The sequence below is a fragment of the Tyto alba genome, unplaced genomic scaffold (genome assembly GCF_018691265.1).
Source record: "Tyto alba isolate M040663 unplaced genomic scaffold, T.alba_DEE_v4.0 Super-Scaffold_19, whole genome shotgun sequence".
In the NCBI taxonomy this organism is placed as follows: domain Eukaryota; kingdom Metazoa; phylum Chordata; class Aves; order Strigiformes; family Tytonidae; genus Tyto; species Tyto alba.
Window position 1 is genome coordinate 5785959 of NW_024881281.1, and position 24145 is coordinate 5810103.

Below are 24145 nucleotides of genomic sequence, written 5' to 3' on the forward strand. Positions count from 1 at the left end.
GTCGGCGCGGGGCGCTCGGCTCCGCCCCCGGGGTGCGGCGCGGCGCCGGACCTTCCCAACATGGCGGCGCCCACCTTCCCAACATGGCGGCGCCCACCTTCCCAACATGGCGGCGCCCGCTGGCCGCCGCGGCCGCGCCCGTGCAGCCGCTCGGGCGGGCGGGGCTGCGCGCGGGGGGTTGTGGGAGCGGGCGGGCAGGCGGCGGTGGGCGCGGGGGCAGCGTCGTGGGCGCGATGGGCAACTGCCACACGGTGGGGCCCAACGAGGCGCTGGTGGTGTCAGGTACGGCCGGAGCCTCTCAGGGGCTGGGGGGGGGGGGTGGAGGAGCCCCTGTCATGAGGGGACCCCGAGTGGGTTGGACGGGGTGTCTCTGTAATGGGGTCTGCTAGGAGGGGGTCCCCGTGGGAATGGGGGGGGGCCCTGGCTGTGAGGGGACTCTCAGGGTTTCGAGGGGTCTGTCATGGAATCTGGGGGGGGGGGGGGGCTGTTCCTGACCTAAGGGGGTTTTGGGTTACTGGCACTGCGATGGGGTGGGTGTCCCTGTTATGGAGGGGCTCTGGGAAGGGTCCCTGCCTTGGGGGGACCCTGGGAGGTGGTTGAGGAATGGGAGGCCCTGCCTGGGGGAGGAGTGTGGGATCTGGGGTGTGTGTTTGGGGGTGCCTGCTGCAGGGTGCCCTCTGATTTGGGGGGAGGCGGGGGGGGAGGAGTCCCCTGAAGGGGCTCTGGGATGTTGTGGCGGGTGATTCTTCCTTGAGGGGTCACTGAGGGGGGGTGTCCCTGTCATGAGGGGACCTTGCGGTGTTATTCGGTGGGATGGGGGGTGTTCTGCTGTGGGTGGGCACTGGGGTGCTGGGGGTGCCCCTGCCAAGTGGGTGCCTTGGGGGGGGCAGGCAGCTCCCTGCTCCACGGCCCCCGGGGTCTCCCGGGTTGGGGTCCCTGCAGCGCCGAGAGCGGTGGGCGAGGTTGTGGTGCCAGCGGCACGCCCCGGTGCCGCTGCTGCTTTTGGATGATGTCAGGCAGTGGCACCGGCGAGGCTGCCGGGCTCTGGGCCCCTGCCAACAGCCCTTAGCTTGGATTACCAAGAAGCTGTCCTGTTTCTGGGGAGCAGGTTGGGTTTTCTGGGGAGGGGGAGCTGGGTATGAGCATCCCGCTGGGGCAGGGCACCCTTCTCATCCGTCATATCCAACTGCTGCTTCGTTACGAGCACGTCACCTGGCTTCTCGGTCGTGCTAGCACTGGACACAGTTGATGCCCATCAGATATGTGTAATGTTATCATCCGGTGAGCTGGTTGCTTGGGTTAGGATTAAATAAACCAGGAGTGAAATCCCCTGTGTCTGATTCAACCTGTAGCTGCTCTAATATTCTGCAGAAGCTCCAGACTGCACTTTGGCATAGGCCAGGCTGCATGCGGACAGGACTTAATTACCGTTAGGTGATGTAATGGCTTGCTCTAAGGGCTGGATACTCCACTCTTGTGTGACAGGCTGGGGCCATATGCAAGGTAAAATACAAGTTAGACAGATGTCTGTCACTCATGCGTCCTCAGTCATGTTGCATCCTTTCTGTCAACACTGGACTAGTTTTGTGGCAGGCGCTGTGATGCTCAGACCTAAACTCAACTGGGAGAAAATGCGTTTGAGCGTCAAGGATGTGCTACAGCCACAGCATGTGAAACTATGTTGTTATGTTTTTGGAGCCAAAGCCTCCAGCAGGCTGTGGCACTTGCTGCTGGCTGGTCTGTTATCAGTTCATCTCCCTTGGATAACAGACCTGTTACAGGAATTACTGAGGAGATGCCAGAAGCAGACTGCAGTTTTAGAAATAAATACGCCCTCTGTGACGGCTGCTTCTAAGGATTTACAAACCGCACCCACCAGCTGCCTGGAGCAGCAGTATTTCTTGCTGTTCTCCTGGTCTTCTGCATGTCTCGGCAGTTCCCAGCTGGAATCTAGAGCTGATGCTGCGATTCCCTCCAAAAAGATCCCCATCAAAATCGATTCTGTTTGGTGAAATGCCACATCTGGTGGGAGGAATCAGGAAGCCGTGCTCCAGGTGTACCGGGATGCCCTTCAGTCTGAAAAGCCTGGTTTAGCTTCTGTTCAGCTCTGGAGTTTACAAAACACGGCTTGCAGGATGAGCCAGAAGGAATTTGTGGCATCCGCTCGGAGTTCCAAGCGTTACGCTTTCCCACAGCCATGTTCTGGGAAGGGAGCATAAATCACACCAGGCTCTGCGAGTCGGAATTGGGTTCAGTGCTGCCACCAGATGTGGTTTTCCTCTGCTGCTGCCCGATGTGCTCTGCAAACACTCGCTGTGTCCTGAGAGGTTGTGGGAGCTCTGCAGAGCTTACGTGCAGAGTGAATGCCAGGGCATTAGTGGGAGGTGTGTAAACACAAGCAGTTGTAGTTCCAGGAACTCAAGTCATGTCTCTCCCGAGAAAAGCAGAGAGGACCTTGGGGGCCAGCATTTATTTGCATTCTATTAGGTTGGATTTGGGGAGAGAGGAGGAAGGGAAGAGTAAACCAACAGCAAATAATATTTAAAGCAGGCTTTTGGCTTCCAGTCTTGAATTGTCATACAATTGTTATTTGGAAGCTTTCACTTTGTGAGAAGGCACCTCTAAATCATGAAGCTGATTGGGAAGTTTTCTTCATTGTAAATTTAGCGTGTGCCTCTTGAAGGAAGTTTAGTCATGTGCCTCTCCTGGCATGTGGGTTTTCTTCTGAGGGGTGATGTTCTGTCTTTTCACTTTCTTGTGAGACACTTGAGTTCCTCCCGTGTTCAAGGAGCAGCTGGCTGTGCCTTGGGAACTTCTCTGCGTGCAGGAGCTTCACAGCCTTATTTGGGAAGGTGCTTCCTGGGCACGGGTCAGCATATCTGCTGGCACTTGCGTCCTTCCCCTGTTGAGCAACACCAGTCTCCTCCTACGAAATTGCACTCGGCTAGCCAATGTGTCCTCCATGAAATGTAGACCTTAGGCTTTGTAAGATTACTCCACAAAGCCCTATGGAGGCGGTGATGGTTTTTCTGAAATGTGAGTCAAACTTTTCTGGAGGGTAGCGGTGCTGGGAGCCTCCCCGTGAGGTTCGGTGCAAGCTCTGAGGAGGTTTGGGCAGGCACCTGGCCCATCACTGAGTCCTCCCCAAGCACAGCTGGAGCCAGTTGAGTTTTCAGGAAGATACACAAAGTACCTGTTCATCCTGATATCCAAATGTTCCCACCAGCTAAATAGGTTGTCTCAGATGCGTAATGCTGGTTTGGGGTTACAGTCTGGTTGAATGCAGCTTTCGTGACTGAAGATTGATCTGCTCAATTTGTAATACAATGCTGTAATATTTCTGCAGAGTCTCATAATAAGGAGATGTAATTTATGATAGCCCTAGCTCATCCTACAGTTCCCTAGCTCATCCTACAGTTCCCGTGAGTAAATAATGTTGCCTGAATCTGTGTAGTTGGGGCGTTTTCCTTCAGGCTGACGAGGGCTGCAGGGTGGCACCGTGCAGCAATAGTCCAGCAGGTTCAAGGTGAGCACCTGGAGATGGTGACGGGAAGGTTGGCACAGCCCACCATGTTTCTGGATCAGAACAAACTGCTCTTTCAGCAAAAGTTCAGGGTGTGACAGGAGGAAAAAAAAGTCAAGGGAGTTACAGACCAGTCAACCTCCCTTTATTTCCTAGGAGAATACTGAAACAAATGCATTGCTTATAAACACCTAGAAGAAAACAACCAAGGCATGAGCTGTGCCCAGCTAATCTGACTTCCCTCTCAGGTGAGTTAGCACTCCAGGGGATGAGGAGAAGCAGCAGACACTGTACACCTTGCCTTTGTTAAGGCTTGTTACGCTCATGATTTCTCAGAGGTTGGCTTGAGAAGCACAGTCCAGCCCAGTTACTCAAACATTAGTGCCGTGCCCTTTGGGGCGCCTTGATTTCTTTCAAAGTGAAAGAAGAGCTAATTCCAGTTAATTCCAGTTTTGTGTAAACATTTCCTGCCGCACCCCAGCAATCAGGGGTAGTTAACCCTTCTGGAGCTGCTCTAAGCTCTCACATCCTGTTACTGCATCCTTCTTATTCCTGCAAGAGGAACTCGTCATGATTTTGAGCAAGTGTGACTGTGCTGTTTTTACGGTACTTCTCTAAGTTTAGAAAGTGTGAAATAAGGGCTTCTTGAGACCCCTCAATCCCTTCCTACAAAAGACCTACAGTCCACAGTGCAAGGAGAAAACTGTTTTCTCAGATACTGTAAAATTAATACAAAACTGCCTGGAAAACCACTGCCAGGGAACTTTACAGTGGTTCACTGTTCAGCTGAAAGGATTTATCAAGTAAGTTCCTTGTTTTGGCTTGGATAACAAAATCGAGAATGTGCTTATTGAATTTGCAGACAGTACTGAGCTGGGAATGGATTCGAGAGCTTTGAAGAGCCGGATTAGAATCAAAGCAAATTTGACAGATTGACCAAATGGTCTGAAAGAAATATGCTGTCGTTCAATAAGAAATGCAGAGAGCTACAGTTAGGTGAGAACAGTCGATTGCATGAAAATGGAATGGGAGGAGAAGGTCCAGGCCACGTCGTGCAGAAAGATATGGCAAGAGTCATCTGTGACCTAACGCTCGTGGTGGGGCTGGTGGCGTAGGGGTCATCCCTCTGCCTCCAACTGCAGGCCTGTGTAAGCTGGCAGGTTGTGATCTGGTGCTTCAGCCTCAAAAGCAAAATGAGTTTGTGGGAAGGGATAGGCAGCTTCAGCTGGGTTTCACATGAGGTTTTGCCCTTGTCTGCATTCGAGCCTTTGGAGCTGGAATTCAGAATTGTTCCCGAGGCTTGAAATCAAGGTATTGTACCCCTTGCACTGGGAAAGCCTTGCAGAAAACTTCTGGTGGCGCTGATTGTCATCTGCTAGGTTTAACTGAGTGCTACTGCAAAGTTAGGTTCTTCATTCTGGCTAGCTGAAAATCTTTCCCCGCAGGCGGTTTCATGCTGCTTGTGATGCTCAGTGGCTGCTGTCCAGGGCACAGCATCGCAGCTTGTCTCAAGTCTGTAGCATGAGATTGCTGGTGCTCAATACAGCTATCCACCACTTGCACAAAAGGCAATCTATGCAGCTCCTCTGTGGTGTTTCCTTCTCAGGGGCTATTTCTTCAGCTTTTTGCAGGTGGTGTGGTTTAAGATTACAGTTGTCAGGTGCTTGTTAGATCTCCAAGACTTGCAAATTACTCTTCAGAAAGCATAGCTGGAGGAGGAAGATGTGGACAGAATAGTCTCAGGGCCTTCCTTTTCATTTCCAACAGGAATTCTGGGGTGGTATCTCTCGTTTTGTTGTGCAACTTCATTGTGGTTTGTCTTCTCCGAGATTCTGTTTACAAGATGAGTTAAGCTAGATGTGCGTTTTTAAACTCGCTCTGTAGCATTGATACTCATATTTTAAACCAAGTCATTTTGATATAGATTACATCCAAAACAAGCTCGCCAGCATAATCTGCTTTCGTCTGCTGTAGTGACCATCAAAGGATTTTATGGATTCAACTCAGAACCCTGCATCATTTAAAATTAATTTTTGTTAACCTTGTGCCATTTCTGCATGTGGACAAAGCCTAATTTATAGGCACAGCAGGGCCTAAGAACCAGACACTGACTTTAGTCTAGACTCTGCTTTATTATGTGATTTTCTTTATGTATGCCTTTGCCGCCTTCTTTCCTCTCCACTATGCCTTTTGTCAGTAACTGTTTTCAATTATCAATTTTTTTTCCTTGTCTTTCTGCACTCACTTGTTAGCACCCCATGACATTTCCCAGCACAGGGCCGTTCCTCTAACAGACCCGGCTTCTGTCCGGCTGTACCGAGCAGTTTATCCCCAAGTTGGGTGGTGGGTCCTTCTGGAGGAGGAGACTCCAGCACCACAGTGCCCTGAACCGAGGTGTGAAGGTGACAGTTCTCTGTAGGTGAAGGTTGCAGTGTCTGCTCTGGTCTTGTCTTCAGCCTGCGACAGTCTTCGGGAAGGAGTGTAGTTACCCTCAGGTATCTTAGCAGCCTGTTTACCGCAACCTGATTTCTGAACGCTCACCGCTTCCTGCCAGAATACAAACTCGTTGCCTCAAGATACCTTGGGAGAGCAAACAACACAGAGCTTGTTTGCAACCTCAAATTGTCCTAGCTTTGATGTTTTGAGCCCCGTGCCCCTGTAACTGCTGGGGCTTCTGTTCTTCCTTGCATGCCGTCCATCAGGGCAGCAGCTTTCTGCATCTGCTGAGAGCTCCATTTATCTACAAACTCCCAAGCGATTAATCTCATTTCATAAAACAAACAACAACAAAAATAACAACAAACCAAAACAAGCCACCGGACAATGTTCTTTCTCCTGGCTCTGGGAATTCTTGCTTGAACATGGGACCCCCCTTCCTTTGGGAAGAGGCCAAACTGGGTGGCAGCTTCCCGGCTATGAATCCTCCGTTTGTGGTGTGCCTGGCCGCCGCGCACTGCCCCGGAAGAGGCACGGTGGATGTTTGTGGAAGCGATGGCCAAGCGGCTGTGAGACCCGGGCTGCTAGAACAGTGGGTGTATTATAGCTAGAAAAGGCAATTTCTCTGCCAAATCTCACTGTGCAAGAGGGTTTATTCTTTAGCCTTGCAAAGATTTCGCTTTGTTGGTTCCTTTTTCACTTGCTCTCTGAGACTTGGGAAGGAGGCTGCAGGACTGCAATGGAAAATGAGCGTTCAGCTCATCTGACTTGCGTTACCAGGACGGAGCTCTGCTGCGCTCAGACGTCCAGCTTGCATGAAAGCAACCAGCTGGCATCCCATTCCTGTTTAATGTGCTAGTTTTCCCTGGTTTTATTATGCTTTGAACACTTTTTGACATATAATCTAGTTTAGTAAACTCTGCTATGCAGCAGTGTTGTGTAGTACTGGGAAGCAAACATGGGGCTTGCTTTGGGTGTGATACTAAATAAGGTATTTCCTTGCAATTCCAGCAGAAGAAAAGAAACATTTGTGTGGAGAGGCACATTCTTGTAACAATGGTGGTTTAACATGCAGAGTTTTCTCAGAACAATATTACAAAACAATTATTGGAGGTTCGGTAAAGACCACGTAGACCCTGTGAAATAAAATACCTTTCCATGTGGAGCTGCTTTTCCCGACTGCCAGGAACACCTCCCTTCCTGTTCTTGGAAAACAAGGGCCTGGCTAAAAGGCTGAGCTAACCAGGCTGATGTCCTCCAAGAAATGCTAAAAGGCGTTGCGGTTAATGTGCTGCAGGATATCGTATCATCAGCTTCTGTAACTCCTTGCCTGGCTGAAATAGCCTTTCAGCCGCAGGAAGAAGCTGTCTCAGAGGTGACTGGAGAATATTCCTCTAGGCTGAGGAGCACAGGAGACCTGAAAAAAAAAAAAATGTGTAAATCCATCTCCTATTTGTGTTTACTTCCTACTGAAATGGGAGAGTGAAGAATTGTAGGTGGGGCCGATCTGCTGGTTTATCAAGCATTGCATGGAAGCCAGCGAAGCAGATGGTGTCTTTAGCTGATGGCAGAAGATGGCCAAACACTTGAGGATGGAGAGGAGGAGGACGGAGTCCCCCCCTGCAGACCAGAGGGCCCTGCTGGCATGCTGGCCTGGATGGGTGCTGCCCTTGCTTCTTCATTTTTGACTTACTGCGGCGAACTTACTAATCAGAATTTCTCTTGAAAGAGCAGCCGCAGAAGACAGCCGTCTGCTGGCTTCATAGTTCTCCCTTTACCCCCCCCTCAACTTGAAGCTCCCACGGTGTTGCAGCCGTGCCGTTTTCCCTGCCTGCCTGCTCTTCCTCTGTGCTGGCTCTGTCTTGCCTGCGTAGATACGTCCCGCAGGGCTGAAACTGTCCGTTGCTCTGTTGGTAACAGCGGTTGCCTTGCCGAGGCCCTCGGGCGCTGCTGTAATAAGTGTGATTATGGATAACAGGCTAGGGAGGGACTGCTGGCTTGATGCGCCGGAGAGCTGGGGAGCTGCAGAGCTCCTCCCTTGCCAGGCATGAAACCTAGGGCTGGTCGCTGGCAGGGTGCTCTCTTGAAAGGTGGCAGACATCGTCTTCTTCCTCGAATCAAAGATACGAAAATCCAGACAGCATCTTCCAGCTTTACTGGGGTAAAATCTTAAATGTGTCAGAGGAGTTCTGGAGGCTGCCTGAGCTCTGGGCACAGCCAGCTCTGTGATGGACCATCAAAGCCTCTACGCACTGTAGTACTTGCACGACCCAGAACTAGGAGATATTTTTGAGGAGCTCAAGGGTTATTTCCTCCTCCAATGCCAACCTGCTAGCTTTTTGGTGGGTTTAAGGGTTGTTTGCAGTGTGGGGAGAGGGAAGGGAAATAGGTTTCTCACATGGTTTTCCACAGCGGAGTTGGTGCATCACAATTAAAGATATTGAAGCATGTACTTACAACAATTCTGGCTGCTAAAAGTGCTTAAACTGCTTAACAAAACTAAAATAAATCCTGGTTTGAAATACAGTTGCTTTCTGTGTGTTATTGTTCATCATACTGAATGATTACAAATGCTATTTTATAAGACAATTCTAAAAAAAAAAAAAAAGGTTGCCTTTGGAAAATTGCCATGTGAAGCCCGTGGAGGTGAGGAAGAGCATCGGGTTCCCCAATGGCTAACTGTGTTATGGCTGACTGAAGGGTGCTCTGGGGCTGCTGTGGGTCTTGGAAAGAGTTTTCTGTGTTCATTATTTGTCAGACACTCCAGGCACGCTTGGAGTCTTCAGGGTTGTGCTGCAGAGCTTGGCTTGGTAGCACCCGTTGCTGTAACGTGGCCAAGTTGAGGTGCTTCCCCTGCTCCCAGGGCCTGGGGGAACCGATGACCCCCCAGGGTGCCTTTTCCTCAGCACCCAGAGGCTGGGCAGCCTTGTTACCAAGTTTTTCTGCTGGTGACTCAGTCTGGGTGCAGGTTTTTCCCTGGCTGAGAACGCCGTGTGGATGTGTAATCCCTACATCTCTGTGCTTTCTGCTGCGCTGCAGGTGGCTGCTGTGGCTCTGATGTAAAGCAGTACGTATACGGAGGCTGGGCCTGGGCTTGGTGGTGCATTACTGACACCCAAAGGTAAGGAGACCCCCATTATTTGTGGTTTTGGAGTAGGAGTTAGGCAAAACCATCCCAGTGGGGCTGTCAGCAGTATCTTTAGGAACACAGGACTGGTCACTGCTTATGAAACCATGGATGAGCATCAGCCCAGCCCACTGCCTTTGGCAGCAACCAGCTCCCAGTCCTCTGGAGGGAGGCTGCCTTGCGAACAGCACTGGAAGGAGCAATATGTGCCCTTGTGTAGTGCACCGAGGCATAGGGTCACTCACAACTGCACAGCTTCTGGCCATCCTCTGCTTCGAGTGCTGGGGGCTGAGGTTGTCCAGGGCCCTGCGGGAGGTAATCCTGTCATTTCAGGCTTACCTGACAGTAAGCGATGATGTGCAAAATCAAACCGCAGGATGGGGGAGTTCTGTGCTGACTATTTGTGTGGGGCCAACTGCGTATTGCAGTGCAAAAGACAAAAAAGAAAAGAAAGCCCATGTGTTCAGCTGAAGTATTTGTCAGATGTCCTCTCTGTCCACACCTCTCCTCAAACCCAGGATGATCAAATGTGGGGTTTTTTTTTTTCTTAGTTTTTTTCCTCTTTGGTTCTTTTTTTATTTACATTAAACCCACCAAGTTGAGAGGGCTGTAGCCTGGCTGGTCAGTGTGTTTCTTCCTGTGCTGGTGTAGTAAGTGCAGAGGAAAGCAAGAGCCCTGCTCTCCTCTGCTGCTGCCTTCACAGCGCTCCGCACCTACGAGGCTCTTGCAGAGGTACAGGGCAGCGGGGCTGCCGGGCTGGCTCATCCGTGAGCTCACAAGAGGAGCTGAGTTCTGCCCACTGAGGCCCAAACCCTCACCCAGTAGCAAACATGTTTGTGGCATACAGTGGGCCAGCACCCCCTCCTGCTCCTCAAGTCTCTTTTTCTAAAGTTATGCTGACTGCTGTCATGTTGGGAGCAGACTGTGTTCCTATTTAAAACCACAGGATTTCCTTTCTCTCCCTTTTGTCGGTCGTGGATTTTGCTTGCTGCTTCTTATCATGCTGGTCTCTGAACTAACATGCTGTGGTAGTACTGCTGTCCTGCTAATGTAACTCTTTGTCTTTAGGATCTGTGGGAATGTTACTCTCTCCTAACGCCTCCCTCATGCTCACCAGTGCAGGTTTCCTCCATCTGTGTAAAAAATAATAGGGAAGAAGGATAAAGACGTGACTTTTAGGTTTTTGCACTGAGTGACGGCCAGAGGTTGTAGTTAACCCTTACTGCCTGATCTTGCCACCTCTTTTCCCTGTTCATGTGTTGCCACCAGCAGACAAAGCGAGCATGTTGCTGCCCTGGCTCTGCAGATGATACACTGCCCTAGGGGCTGCTCACCAGGGGCTCTGGCAGCTTGCCTTGTTCGAAGGGGTCCTGACCGCTGCTGGTGACTGACACACGACAGCCCTCCGGTCCTTTCCCAGGTGGCTGGTACTCGGGATGGCTACGAGAGCCTACCGCAGTACTCCGGCTGCGCGAAGAGGTCTCGGCTAACACCTGCTCTGCAGCGATGCTCGTGAGAGGTGGGGGGGAAAGGAAAGGCCTGGCTTGGGGGCTCCCTGCTTAAGAACTGTGTTTGATCCAGACAGGCTTCATTGCCCAATTTTTGTGAGGCACCTCGTTGGGGAGAACTGTTGAGTGGAACAAATGGTTTCTGCTCCTCCTCTTGTTGTGTGAGAAGTCCAGAGAACAGCGCAGGACCTTGACCTGCTGGGTGCAGGAGATAACAGATGAATTCAGGAGGCTGGCTTATTAAGTTAAGCAAAGGGTGAGTCCAGGGCCAAGAACTGCTTGCCAGGAGTGAGCTGTCATATGATAGAGGTCTGTGCATTATTTAACAAACGGGGCTCTTGACAGGAATGCCAGCACCCAAACAAATCTTTTACTTTAAAATCTATACCCCTGGTTCATGCCACGGGATGTGGGGCTTAATTCTCCCTTTGAGAACAGAGCCATTCCCAGATACCCTAAACCGTGCCACAGATGGAGCCTGCTGCATTAACATGAAGAGTGAGGCAGATTTCCTCTTCTGAAATTAGGACATCTTTTCTGGAACTGCCAGTGCTGAAATCAAGAGAGACAGCAGCAATTGTGTTGCTGTCAGCGGCATCCTGCCAGGTAGCACTAACCTGGGAACAAAGGGAACAGTTAGAGCTGGCAGGGTGCTGGGCTCTTATCCTGCTGCAACCTTGAGGACTGGGGAGGGGGGGGGGGGGGGGGGGGGCGGAAAAAAGGGAAAAAGAAATCCTGTCCCTGTTTAAGGGTCAGAAATAAAAGCAGCGAGAGAGGCAGTTCAGTCTTACATGCCGCTGGGGGAACCAAATGGTATTATTCAGCTTCTCAGGACAGCACTTGGAAGCACCTTCTCTCATCAGTGCCTTAGCCAGGGGTGGGTCTCCAAGTCACTGGCATTTTCATTTTTGTGGCCCCTCTTAAATGTTGGCATAGAAGTATACAAATTATTACAAAAAGGATTTTTCTGCGTGTGAAGATCACTCCAACAGAGAATTGCAGTTGACTCCAGGATGACAGTCCAGGTGGGATACACAGTTCAGTGTCATCTGGGGTGACACAGGACGCAGGGTGGAGACGAGCCCCCAGGCAGTTCGTCCTCATTAAAAGCAGCAGCTGGATGCTGTAAACTCCCTGGGGTGAGGAGGGCAGCTGCTCCCGCCCAGCGTGAGGGAGCGGGCAGGGGGAGAAAGGCAAACTGAACAGGGAAAAGTCAAAACCTGAAAGTCTCGTCTGTCCTTTGCAATGAGTGTCTTACTCTCTGATAACTGCTTTGTATATTTGCTGTCCTACCCTTATTCCTCGCTGCTCAGACTGTCTTTGGAGGTTATGACCATCCTCTGTCGCTGTGAGAATATTGAGACGTCGGAGGGGGTCCCACTGTACGTAACAGGGGTTGCACAGGTAATAATCCGCTAGCTTCCTAACATCATGTCTAACAGTTTGTCCCTCTGTTTTGAGCAGCAGCAACAGCAGCAGCAGCAGCAGGATAACATAAAAACTAATGGATTTTTAATGGGACAGTTGAAATCTCAATACCCTCCTCTCCTTCCCCTTCTCCGGCACTTGCCCTGGGGCACACTCCACGGTTTGTAGGTAATGCAGACAGATGCATTCTTGGCAAATTCCAAATTCAGCATTTCTGTATTGGCTCCTTCCGATGATAATAACGCTGCAGACATTTGCTCTAGCTGTAACCCTTTCCTTGACAGCACTGTTTCCACTGTGTGCTTGGTGGGGAGCAGAAGGGCATCTGCTTTTGTGTGGAGCCACAAGCAGGCCGGATTGGGTTCTGTACGGGATTTGGGGCAGGTGGGAAGGCAGGTTTTGTGCCGTTTCAAAAGGAAACCTGTGCACATGTGGGGAAATTGCAACAGTAGTGGCTCTGAAGTTTTGGATATGAGTTTCCACTCAGCCCTTCTTCCTCCACATGGAGACAGTGCCCATTTTGGATGTTGTCACGTTTGGAAGTACAGCATAGAGACTTCGGATGAGTTGCAACGTACAGGACTAATGTTTGCGCTGTGAGCAGTTATGAACCACTGTAACAGTAATTACCAAACAGCCCTGTGACTTGCCAGCTAAGAAGCAGCACAATATTGAAATTAAATTCAAAGTATAGATTAGGTCATCAGGAGGCTAAACTCCTGCACTAGCTGATTATAGCTGTGAGTGCATATGGCAGAAAATGCCTGTGCGCGTCTTGGACAGCGGGATCTGTCTTATCAGCTCCCGGTTTGCGTGCCAGTTTAATTAGGACAGTGGCCAAGGCAAGGCATGAACTTGCTCAGATACGTTTGGGCACTTCCAGCCAATCCTGGAGCGACTCGGCGTGCACGCAGCAGCCCAGCGCAGCCCCTTCGTGGTTCAGGCGTTTGACCTTCTGTTCACTGACAGAAGTTCTGTGCCCCGTGGCTCCCTGTCCTGACTCCCAATACCTTCCTGGCTTGTTTTGGCTGACACGAGAGCCAGGCTTTGCTCCCTGAAGCAGAACCTGCCACGGCCGAGCGTGTCTCTTGTTTTACCAAATCACAACCTGCGGATTGTCAGGTCTGGCCAAAGCAACTCCAGCCCACCTTGTGTGACTGAGAAAGCTCTGGAGCTGCAGGATCTGTTCCTGGGTGCCTGATACTATGCAGGCATGGCCCTAAAGAGCTGGAGACTCACTTCTATCTGCCTTTGGATCACGGAACACAGGAAAAATAGAGGGAGAGGTGAACCAGATCAGGGGGTAGGGCTGTGTTAATGCTAACCCAGTGAGGGCAAAGGCAGGGCTGCTTCTTGCAGCATCAGCGCCAGGTTTTGGCAAGCACCAGGGCTCTTGCAGGGGTGGCGGGGCGGGCGGGAGCACCCCAGGTCCATGCTGTGCTTTTAAACCAGTGACACCAGCCAGCGAGCGCACGCGCTGCCCCGGCGTCGGGCGGCACGGCACAACGAGCCGCTGGTGGGCCCTTTGGCGTCCCAAAGCTGCTGCCTTCTGGCCGCCTCGCTAGCCCAGCAGAAGGGAAAGGGTCACGGTATTATTTCCAGTCTGGCTCCCAGCCTTCCTCTGCTGATAAATTGCCTTTAAGCGTTATCTGAAAATCTGTTTCTTGGCCAAAGCGATTTGTCTGTCTCCAGTCACAGATGTAGTCCCTCAGCTGCATTCTGCGCCTGTCTTGCATTACCTGTGATGAGTGTGGCGGGTAGCCCGGGGCAGGAGATGCAAAGGGAAGAGCTGAGTGTGTGTTACCTGGAAACGTGCAAATATTTTACGTTTTTTGGCAGGATTTCCCTAGAGATAATGACGTTACAGCCCAGGTGTGAGGACGTAGAGACGGCGGAGGGGGTAGCTTTAACTGTCACAGGTGTGGCACAGGTACAGTAACTCCAAAACATCATTTCAGGAATGCATGCCTGACTTACCTCTGGTTTTCCCTCTTAAGAGGTTACTGTTGTCCAGGAACAAAATCCAACTGCTCTGAAACAAATTCTTGTACAAAACCACACTGTCCTGGTTGGTTCAAACACACTACAACGTGTCCCGTGTTGTGAAGGGGTTTGTGACCTCTCCTCCCCTCCCCCAAATCATTCCTCTTTTTCTGGTGTCTCATTTGTCCATGTGGCAAATGAAGTGTGTGGGTGACTTGATCTGTTTGTGAAGCGCTGATGTACCACGGTGCCCTTGGAGCTGTGTGTGACCCTGCAGGACTGAGCCATTCACTCCTGAGATGGTATTGAACATTATGTTGCTTTGGATTATTATTATTAGCATGTGGACCTTTTAATTCTTCACGGTGAGTTAAAGCTTAAAGAAGGAACCTAGTCCCTCCAGACACTAAAATCTGGGTGTAAAATTTCTGGCTTGAACTGAATTTTGATTCTTTTAGGCCTTCTTCATACATGAAAGCCAGCTCTTGCTGCTTGTGATAGTACACTTAAACACCTGCATTTCTTAGACTCTGAGGTCTGCTGCCCTGATACAGAGTTTGTCCTTGTGACCAGATCCTGCCTTGGGGAGGATGCTGGGAGGAAAATGTTATCTTTCAACAGAATTTGAATCCCCGAATAGGCAGCTGGATGCTTTGCCTCAGAATTGCTCCTGACAGCTCATTCTGGGTGTATAAAACCAAGACAGTGGTTCTCAGTGTGTGCAAGGCTGTGATCACCATGTGTCCCCAAGGCATGTCCAGGTCCGTTGTTGCAGGAGAGGTGACCACCACATTCCCTGCTGTGAGCAGTGGAGCCGAGGGGAGCTGCTGAGTGACGCAGTGATGTGACCAAAATCCCACGTGCGTCAAAAAGCTCCCCTCAGGGAAGAGCACCGTGGCTGCTGCAGCCCTTTTAAGACCAAGCTCTTGACAGATGTCACCCAGTGCTTTCCAGAGCAGCGGATTCCTCCCTGGGTTCATTGGTTTGCTCTGAACTGACGTTGCAGAGGAGCTGCGTGCTGTGTCTGTGCATGAGCGAGGAGATGAATTCAGCCAGGAGCGGTTTCTGGGTTGTCTCATGTGGCAGAAGGGCAGCGGATAATCCGTCACCCTGCTGCTGCTGGGGAACGTGGCTACGTGCAAGAGCACCAGCACAGGAGCCAGCTTCTTGGGCTCGTCCGGGCTCTAACGGTGTGAACCAGCCTCCTTGTTTTCAGTTTTTCAGTTCTTCATATCCGTTTAGCTGCTAATGTGTCACATAACCACAGAGGTCTTTGCATGGTTGGCAAAATCCGTGCACCCATGTCTCCCCTCACATTTCATAAATCTGTAGGCTTTTCCTTCTGTATTTGGAAAAGGTACTTCTGTGAAGCCTGCATTCCCTTTTTGACCTAGTTTTGGGACATCCTTCCATTGCCTGCAAAATGATCTAGGCTGGGCAGCGCATACTAGCAGAAGGCTGGATCGCCAGGTGCCTTGATTTAGAAATGCAGCTCCCAGTTCACCTCGTTCATGTAATTTTCTCTTCTCACTGTTCATTTTTTTCACTGTTGATTAATCTTAAAGGTTGAGGCTTATGACATGCAAAGAATTGCCATGCAGAAAGCAGGCTTGAGGCAGTTGGGAACGTGCATGGCAGAGGTTTCCTTCATTTTGCATAAGTACTTTTGAAGCAAACATTTTTCTTTTAACGGCTTGTGCAAAAAAAGGAAAAAAGCAAACCAATTATTACTAGAGAAACACCTTTTAAAATGTTTGCCGTAATACTGGAAGTGCTTAATGTGCATGAAGATGCTGTTCTTGCTTTGAAGAGGGATGTAATGATTACTCACCAGTAGCCTCCTTCCTGTGTTGGCTGGGTGCTCGGGGTGTGCTGGGATGCTGCTGCCTTAGGCCACGCTGGGCTTCGTATCCTTCCGTACCATTTTTCTGGTAGCTTCAAGCTATTTGGATTGTTTCTGCTCACGCCTCACCGTGATTGCAGCTGGCTGGAGCTGGGTGCAGCAGCATCGATCCTCCAAATGGGATTGTTTCATGGAGGCTCTCTGATTTCCTGCCAGCTAAACCCTCTCTCTGATGTGAATGACATTTGAAGCTGCACCAAGTGTCGCAGTGCCCTGTCTGAAATACTGGACACAAGCTGAGCGTGAATTGCTCAACTCTGTTTTGTTTTGTGCAACCTTTGCCTTATGGATTGACATCCCTATTTAGCAGACAGCCAGGCTCTCATTTGGGCCATCCGGGGTTTACCAGCGCAGCCAGGCTGCTGGCTGGCTTTATTCACAGAGGCTGAATCGTTCCTTGCTCCTGCTGATCACCGCAGGGACTCTATTAACAAACATCCCACTCTGTGCTCTGCCTGTCCTCTCTGTAGCTCCTGAAGGGTGGGGATTGTGTGGAGAGGTGGAATCGCTGGCTGTTGCACACCATAAACGCTGCTGCTGAGTCTAATTGGTTTTGGTATTTGCAAAAAACCTCCCGTTTGCTGCAAGACGAGCCTTGTGCAAGGCCCACGCTCCCGGGTGCAGCTGCATGAGCAGCTCTCCCAACTCCCCCTTGTGTAGAAAGTGCATACTGCTGGTCCCGGAGTACAGGGCCAAGAAGCCGTGGTGGCCTGGCCCGGTAAGGAACCCAGAGAAAGCAGGAGAGGATTGCCACACTTGCCAGAGATCCAGTTTGGCATATTGACTTGGAGAGCCAGCCTGAGAAGCACAGTTAAGAAGGAGGCTCAGCCCAGATTGGTGTTTCTACATGTTACCAGGGGTAGGGTTGTGGCAGCTGAGTCTTGATCAGCTCGCCACATCTAACACATTCCACCTCTGGTCCCCTTAGAAGGTGGTGGCCCATCCCAGTTGCCCCGCTCCCCGGCAGTGCTGGGGGTGAAGCTGTGGGATCATGTTGGGCTCATGGGCTATCAGCCCAGGTTTTCTCAGTAAATAATGGTGTTGCTTTTGCCAGCAGTTTGACCCTGAAAAGCGGTCTTGTAGGTGTCAGGATGAGGTCTGTGGGCTGTGAACCCACCAGGAGCATGCCCTGGGACCCTCGGAGGGCTCCTGTGCAGCGCCTGAAGCTTCCGAGGTCTCTGAGCCAGGACCGTGCTGGCATCGCAGGTAGCAGCAGGTCCAGCCATGGCCCTTGGAGCAGGACCCCAAGTGCCACCAGCATCTCCTGGCACAGGAGGCACTGCCCACCCCAGATGTCTCCATGAGAGGGTGCTGTGGGACCCGCTCAGCACCCAGAGGTCCCAGCAGAGCTGTGTGGCTGGTATGGCCCTGCTTCCTTCTCTGGTGCTGCCAGACACAGAGACATCCCTGTGTCCAGGCAAAGCCTGAGCCCTCAGACTGGCCCTGGCCACCAGGAGCTGTCACCTTGGTGGGTTGTAGCTCCTTATAGCTGAGTCCTACAGAGCTCCAGGAGTCCCACACATCTCCTCTGCCTAACATAACCCATGGGGCTTTTTAACGCATTTTGCCTTTAAAAAGCAGCCCCGTGACCTGCAGGCCCACCTCAAGACCCTGGCTTGTCTGGACTTGGGGATGCTTTGACATCTGGCTCTGTCAGTGGGAGGTGAAAGCGGCGCTGGGGTGGCTGTGTCCCACCTCTGGGGATTGTTACCAGACTGACCGTGCGGAGTGGGACAACCATGTCCTGGCCACGGCACGTTGGGGTCACCACAAAGGGCGGCTGGGAGCTCCCAGCCACGAGCAGGACAAACCAGTGTGCTACGGCCATCTCGTCTCATCTCTCCTTGCAGGGAACGCCGAATGGAGCCCCTGTTCCCAAGCTGCTCCTTGGGCATTTCAGACTCTTCCTTGTTGTCTGCCTTTCCCGTGTCAGAAAAATTAATTCTAGTGAAGGAGGAGGAAGAGAAAGGTAATGAAATGACTTTTGGCCAGGGGTAGTAATGGAAATCCCTCTCCTCCTAGGTCTGGTATTGGTGCAGTGGCTGAACTGATAGTTAAGGCTTTTTGGTAGCTGCACCAGTGGCCTGGCTCAGCGTGGTGACAGCTCAGCGTTGGTCCCTTGGAGCATCGGTAGCACGGGGGGCCTGGCAGCCCGGTGGTGGTGCTGCTGCTTCTGCTGCTGCTGCTGCTGTTGGGTGCCTGTCCCTCTTCAGACAGGCACCTTAAGTCCCTTCGGTTTTGTCTCCTGTCTCTAGGTGAAGATAATGACCGAGAAGGAGCTCCTGGCTGTGGCCTGTGAGCAGTTCTTGGGGAAGAACGTGCAGGATGTGAAGAACGTGGTTCTTCAGACACTGGAGGGGCACCTGCGCTCCATCCTAGGTGCGGAGGGGCTCGCGCTTTTGAAGGCATCTTGAGTAGCTTTCTCCCTTCCCCGCTGGCTGGTCCCAGCAGTATTGCTGCCACCACAGCAGCCACGATGGGTGCTTCCTCTACTGACTGCAGAGGTGGCATCTTAGATTGTTCTTCCCCTACAGCAGCTCCTGCTGTGTGGCTGAGTGTTGTGATAAATGAGTTTTCAGTGCCTGCAGTAAGAGATGTCTGCGTCCCTGTGGGTTACAGGTAGCACGTGTGTGTGTGGTGGTTGCACTTGCGAGACTGAGATGTTGGCGCACAATTGCAGGGCCTGGGCAGAGGATTACACCTTTGTGCCCAGACCTGAAGAGATCAGGGGCAATGAGGATGTTGCTCAGCTTAGACCCACGCCATTGTGTGTTACCTGTTCCAAATAAAGTGCTTCACCTCCCTTCCCTCTGCAGGTACGCTGACAGTGGAGCAGATCTACCAGGACAGGGATCAGTTTGCCAAACTGGTGCGGGAAGTGGCAGCTCCTGACGTGGGTCGCATGGGTATCGAGATCCTGAGCTTCACCATCAAGGTACACCCAGACGTAGGGTGCTGCACTCCGGGGCACCGGGCAGCGCTGCAGAAGCAGGACAAGAGAGCCCGGCCTGGGCCCCTGTGCTGTAGCTGGTTGAAAGGCTCCGGCTGACAGCCTGCCCCAGCCCTCCGGGAGTTTCCATGACAGCCGCCGCAGCATGTCCTGTATCCAGGCAGCTGGGCGAGGAGCACCCGCTTAGCTGCCTCTGTAAACACGGCTCGTGGCGAGAGCTGGCTGATAACCGGGCCCCCGGGGAGCTGGAGGGAAGATGTCGGGAGAGCCTGTCGCGCCCGATGCCGTTTGGCAGCGGGCTGACGCGGCTCGTTCTGATCCTGGCCTCACCGCGCGAGCGGTGGCGCTGAGCTTCAAGGGGAAGGGAGCAAAAATGGAGTCGCTTGTTTGAAGCGGTTGCGACTTATCTTCCCCTCTCCAGGACGTCTATGATAAAGTGGATTACCTGAGCTCCCTGGGAAAGACTCAGACTGCGGCTGTCCGAAGGGATGCAGACATCGGTGTGGCAGAAGCCGAGCGAGATGCCGGCATTCGGGTGAGTCTGGAGATGTGCTGGGCTTCCCCCAGAGCAGCCTGTTTCGCTTCAGCCGCGTGCCCTGGAGCTCTGCGCTCTCTGTTTCCTCTCCGCAGGAGGCAGAGTGCAAGAAAGAAATGCTGGACGTCAAGTTCATGGCAGATACTAAAATAGCAGATTCCAGGCGGGCTTTTGAGTTGCAGAAAGCTGCCTTCAGTGAGGAGGTCAACATTAAGGTGAGAGGTATCCGACAGCCCACCGCTGTTCCCTGCCTGGTTCGTGATGGTATTGGTAGCCCTGGGCCTTCTCCGCTTCTTCCTCCTGCATGTGTTGGGATTGCTGGAGGTGGAGAACCCAGGTTTCTGTGTCACAGTCTGAGCTCCTTGCAGCAGATTCCTCTTCTGTTCGCAACAGTTAGGTGGGATTAGGAGGAGAGGAAAGGGTGGGGAGGGTCATCCAAGCTGAACCTGGAGCTGGCTGGGGCTCAAGTGCTGTGGGAAGAGCACACAGGGAAGGCCAGCAAGCGCAGCTCTGAGGATTGGGATGTCACCCCTGGGTGTAGAGGTCTGGGAGCAGAAGCCATGTCTGGTTTCAGGGCCTGCCAAGGGTCCTTACGCCTGCACACAGGAGATCATGGCCAAGACCCCTCTTCTTCTCTCTCTTCTGTGCAGACTGCAGAGGCCCAGCTGGCCTACGAGCTCCAGAGCGCCCGGGAGCAGCAGAAGATCCGCCAAGAGGAAATTGAAATCGAGGTGGTGCAGCGCAAGAAGCAGATCGATGTGGAAGAGAAGGAGATCATCCGGATGGAGAAGGAGCTGATAGCCACTGTGAAGCGGCCGGCCGAGGCCGAAGCCTACCGTATCCAGCAGATCGCTGAGGGCGAGAAGTGAGTGAGCCCGTGACCTGGTCCAGCCCCGAGCCCGGCTGCACGCTGGGCTGGGGTGAGGTGGGAGCAAAGTGCAGCGGGTGCCGCACTGAGCCCCAGCTCGTGGGCTTTCTGCAGGGCGGGCATGTGGCCGAGGGAGGGAGGGAAGCAATGCTGGGTACGCTGCGGGGATCTGGGCTGCTGGAGGGCTGGGTTTCCCTCTCCAGGGTGAAGCAAGTCCTCATGGCTCAGGCGGAGGCAGAAAAGATCCGCAAGATTGGAGAAGCGGAGGCTTTTGTGATTGAGGCCATCGGGATGGCGGAGGCTGAGAGGATGAAGCTGAAAGCTGAAGCACTCAAGCAGTACGGAGAAGCTGCCCAGCTGGCTCTGGTGCTGGATGCTCTTCCTGAGGTGAGGAGGGAGCAGCTTTCCCCTGCTCCGGGCAAGCGGTGGGGAGTTCTCAGGCTGTGCCAGGTCTCCCCCCCCCGTGTGCTGCGGGGGGACCTTGCCCAGCAGGCTGGTGAGCAGCCTCTTGACTCTCGGCTCATCCCACCCCCAGATCGCCGCCAAAGTGGCTGCTCCCCTCTCCAAAGTGGACGAGATCGTGATCCTCAGCGGAGAGAGCGGCAACACGACGTCTGAGGTGAACCGTCTGCTGGCCGAGATCCCCGCCTCCGTGCGCGCCATCACGGGCGTGGATCTGACAAAGGTGAGCCGGGCGCCGGCAGCTGGCAACCCCTGCGGCTCGTGGGGCACAGGGACTCGCCTGAAAACTGTCAGGCTCCTAGGGAGCCTCTCCTTCCCCAGCCCTGCCCGGCCGCAGAGGGCAGGCAGCTCCCTGCCTCCCCCTTCTCCAGCCCTAACAGCTTCTCTCTTCCCCTCCGACAGATTCCCCTGATCCAGAAAGCCACCGGGGCCCAGGCATGAGGCTGCCAGCCCAAAGCTAGTGAAGATCACTCCCTCTTATGCACTCAGACATCAACTGCCTTCAACACGTGGAAATTCCTTTTATATCAAAGACAATTGGAGTTTTATTTTTAAGCTCTGGTGCCTTATTTTGTAGGGCCAGAAAGATGCATGTCCAGTCAGCTGCTCTTTTTATTACAAAGGGTGGGAGGGGGATTTATTTTGTAACTAACTGTTTATTGTATCAGGCCGGGGTTTGGATCCCGTCCCCAGTTCCAACTGGCAGCTTGTCTGGTGTTGCAAGCCCGGTGCCTTGCTGTTCTCTGTCCTCGGGTGCCTGCCCAGAGCTGGGAGCAGAGGCTGGGTGGGATGTGGAGCTGTAGGCAGAGAACAGCCAGGACCCAGCTCCCCTGGGTTCCCTGCCCTCCCGCAGCGACCCTCCTGGGCCCTGCCCGTGAGCTGTGGCCGGCTTTCCCCACTCCGTGTCTCGCCCCCAGGGACACCACCGTGCTAGCAATCCCACCCGGGCTGGGCTTCCTCTCCTGGGAGGGTGACAATCAGGCACTGCCTTGCTGCCTTCCCTTGGGGAAGTTTTCTCCCGGGATCTGGAGCGGGGAGAGCTCAGGGGGCTGACGGAGCCCAGCTCAGCGCTGCTCTGAGCCAGGCTTGCCGAGGTCCCACCACCTTGAATGCCAAAAAGTAGCGCTGTGCCAAAGTCGCCCCGTCTCCGGGGAGGGAGGCGAAACCACCGGAGGCTGCTGTCCCCGAGCGCTGCGGTATGTTTTGACCCCTCCAAAACTCCTCAAGCCCCGGGTCAGAGGGGGACGGGACGGGCTCTTCCCCCACCGTGGCCTGTAGAGCTGGCCGGGGACCAGTGCCCCCGGGGCTGGTGCCGTGGCCCTGGGTGCTGGCCGGGGGGATGCCCCAGCAGGCAGTGCTGAAGCCCCTACCTCGCTCAGTCCCCCCTGCCCCTTACGGCCAGTGGCTTTGCTACCCTGAGTGACAATGTGAAGGAGGTTGTCCCCTCTGCGTGTCCCGTCCTCCCCACAGTGCCACCGGTGCCCGTGCCCCCCTCGACGCCTGTGCTCAGTGTGGCTGGAGCAGCACAACCCCCGTGTGAAGGTCAGCGTGGTGGTGACCTGCGCAGGCACCGCGGGGTGCTGGTGGGGGGGGGGGGTCCCTCACCCACAGCTCAGTGCCACCCACCCCCCCCTTGCCCTAAGGGGGGGGGGTGCAGGACCCAGGTCCCCTTCCCCACTTGTGGCAGTGACCCCATTACCATCCCGACCCTCTGCTGCGGTGCCACCCCGTCCCCCTCCCTGACACCAGGGGGTGGGGGGGGGGATGAACCGGCGTTATCAGCCCCCGGCTTGCGTGGGTGCCGCCGGCGCAGATCTGGCACTTGCTGGCGGGTGTGCCGGGCGAGGCCCTATCTGCATGTGCGTGTGCATGCCTGCGTCCCTGCCGCCCTCACCGCTGTACGATAATAAAGCCTCGTCACCGCGGGCCTTGGTTCTCGTCTTCTCCTTCCCCCCGGGGCCCGGCCCCAGCCGGTGCTTGGCCGGCCGTGGCGCGGGGCTGGCCCCGGAGCGGGCACGTGTATCCGCTGGGATGGGGGAGCAAGGGGTGCCTGGAAGTGAGGTGCTGGCTCGTGGTCGTTCCTGCAAAACTGGGAGCTCGTGGCCTCGCTGTGGTCACCGTCTCCCCAACCCCGAGCAGCCCCGGGGGCAGCTCCCGCACGGGTGGGTGAACTCCAGCTGCATCGCCCTCGTTAACCCGGGGAGCTGAGCGCTCTGGGGGCACCCCAACAAGTGGCGCCCCCGGGGTTCAGAGCGGGGCTGACGGCTCTGTCTGTCCCACCAGCCCATGGCCTTGAGCTGTCACCGGGTCCTTCCCTTCCCTGGGGGACAGTGGGATGGCTCTGGGGGTGCCCGTTCCTTCTGGGGGTCAACCTGGGAGCAGGAGCAGTGACAACCAGCAATGGGGCTCCCGGGGGGGGGAGGGGTCTTCACTGCACTGCCTTCCCCGGGGCAGACCCTCCATGTCCCACTCCATCCCGGGCTGGACAGGACAAAGGGCCCTGTCCCACACGCTCGGCAGCAGGGTGGCCCTGCAGATAGGCTGGGTGGGGACAGCTCGGCACCCCCCAGCAGCTCCTTATCTGCAGCCAGACACGCTGCCCTGGAGCGGCACGGCTGGTGGGAGGGCTACAGCACCCAGGGGTCCCCCGCAGCACCCAGGGGTCCCCCGCAGCACCCAGGGGTCCTCCACAGTACCCAGGGATCCCCCACAGCACCCGGGGGTCCCCCGCAGCACCCAGGGGTCCTCCGCAGCACCCAGGGGTCCCCCGCAGCACCCAGGGGTCCTCCACAGTACCCAGGGATCCCCCACAGCACCCGGGGGTCCCCCGCAGCACCCGGGGGTCCCCCGCAGCACCCAGGGGTCCTCCGCAGCACCCGGGGGTCCCCCACAGCACCCGGGGGTCCCCCACAGCACCAAGGTGTCTTCTGCAGCACCCAGGGATCCCTGCAGCACCCGGGGGTCTCTGCAGCAGCTCCGTGGTGCCAGCCTGGGGGGCACTCAGGCCCCCTCTGTCCCACGGGGGTGCGGGGCTGCTGTCGGGTGCTGTGGGTGCTGAGCTGGCAGGGGGGATAATCCCATAGGGCTCACCTGGGGTTGGCGCGACTTGGGGGACTCTTGGGGACACTGCCTATGTCCCTGCTCTCGGTGCTGGCATGCCTGTGCCACAGTTTGGGGAGCACTACAGGCCCCCTCCGGACACCTTTGGGTCACAACAGGGGACACAGACAGGAGGGCACAGTCCCTTGCAACCCCCCCAGATCCTGGCATTCTCATGCTTGGGGACAGGCTGGGGCCAGGGCTTGACCCCTGTGCCACCTCCTGCCCGGGTCTGGCCAGGCCAGGGCAGGGAGTGTGGGTGATGCTGCCCCTGTTCCTGTCACCCAGAGGTGACAGCGGGTCTGGGGACACCTCGCGTGACA

At 54.4% G+C, this 24145-nt stretch overlaps 1 protein-coding gene across 5 annotated transcripts; it reads left to right on the forward strand.

Annotated features, from left to right (window-relative positions):
* The first annotated feature begins 195 nt into the window (after positions 1-195).
* Positions 196-22649, forward strand: FLOT2 (flotillin 2). Of its 5 annotated transcripts, none has more exons than XM_042791825.1 (11): positions 200-282; positions 8999-9080; positions 11908-11998; positions 18164-18287; positions 18725-18843; positions 19280-19393; positions 19489-19608; positions 20044-20258; positions 20465-20648; positions 20797-20946; positions 21126-22649. In XM_042791825.1, the coding sequence occupies exons 1-11, from the start codon at positions 234-236 to the stop codon at positions 21162-21164; spliced, it is 1287 nt and encodes a 428-aa protein (XP_042647759.1). In that variant the 5' UTR covers positions 200-233; the 3' UTR covers positions 21165-22649. The 5 variants fall into 5 exon arrangements, with proteins under 5 accessions (XP_042647761.1, XP_042647759.1, XP_042647758.1 ...); XM_042791824.1 differs by lacking the exon at positions 11908-11998 and adding an exon at positions 13862-13952; XM_042791827.1 differs by lacking the exons at positions 8999-9080; positions 11908-11998 and adding an exon at positions 17759-17877 and having other exon boundaries at positions 196-282.
* Positions 22650-24145: the final 1496 nt, after the last annotated feature.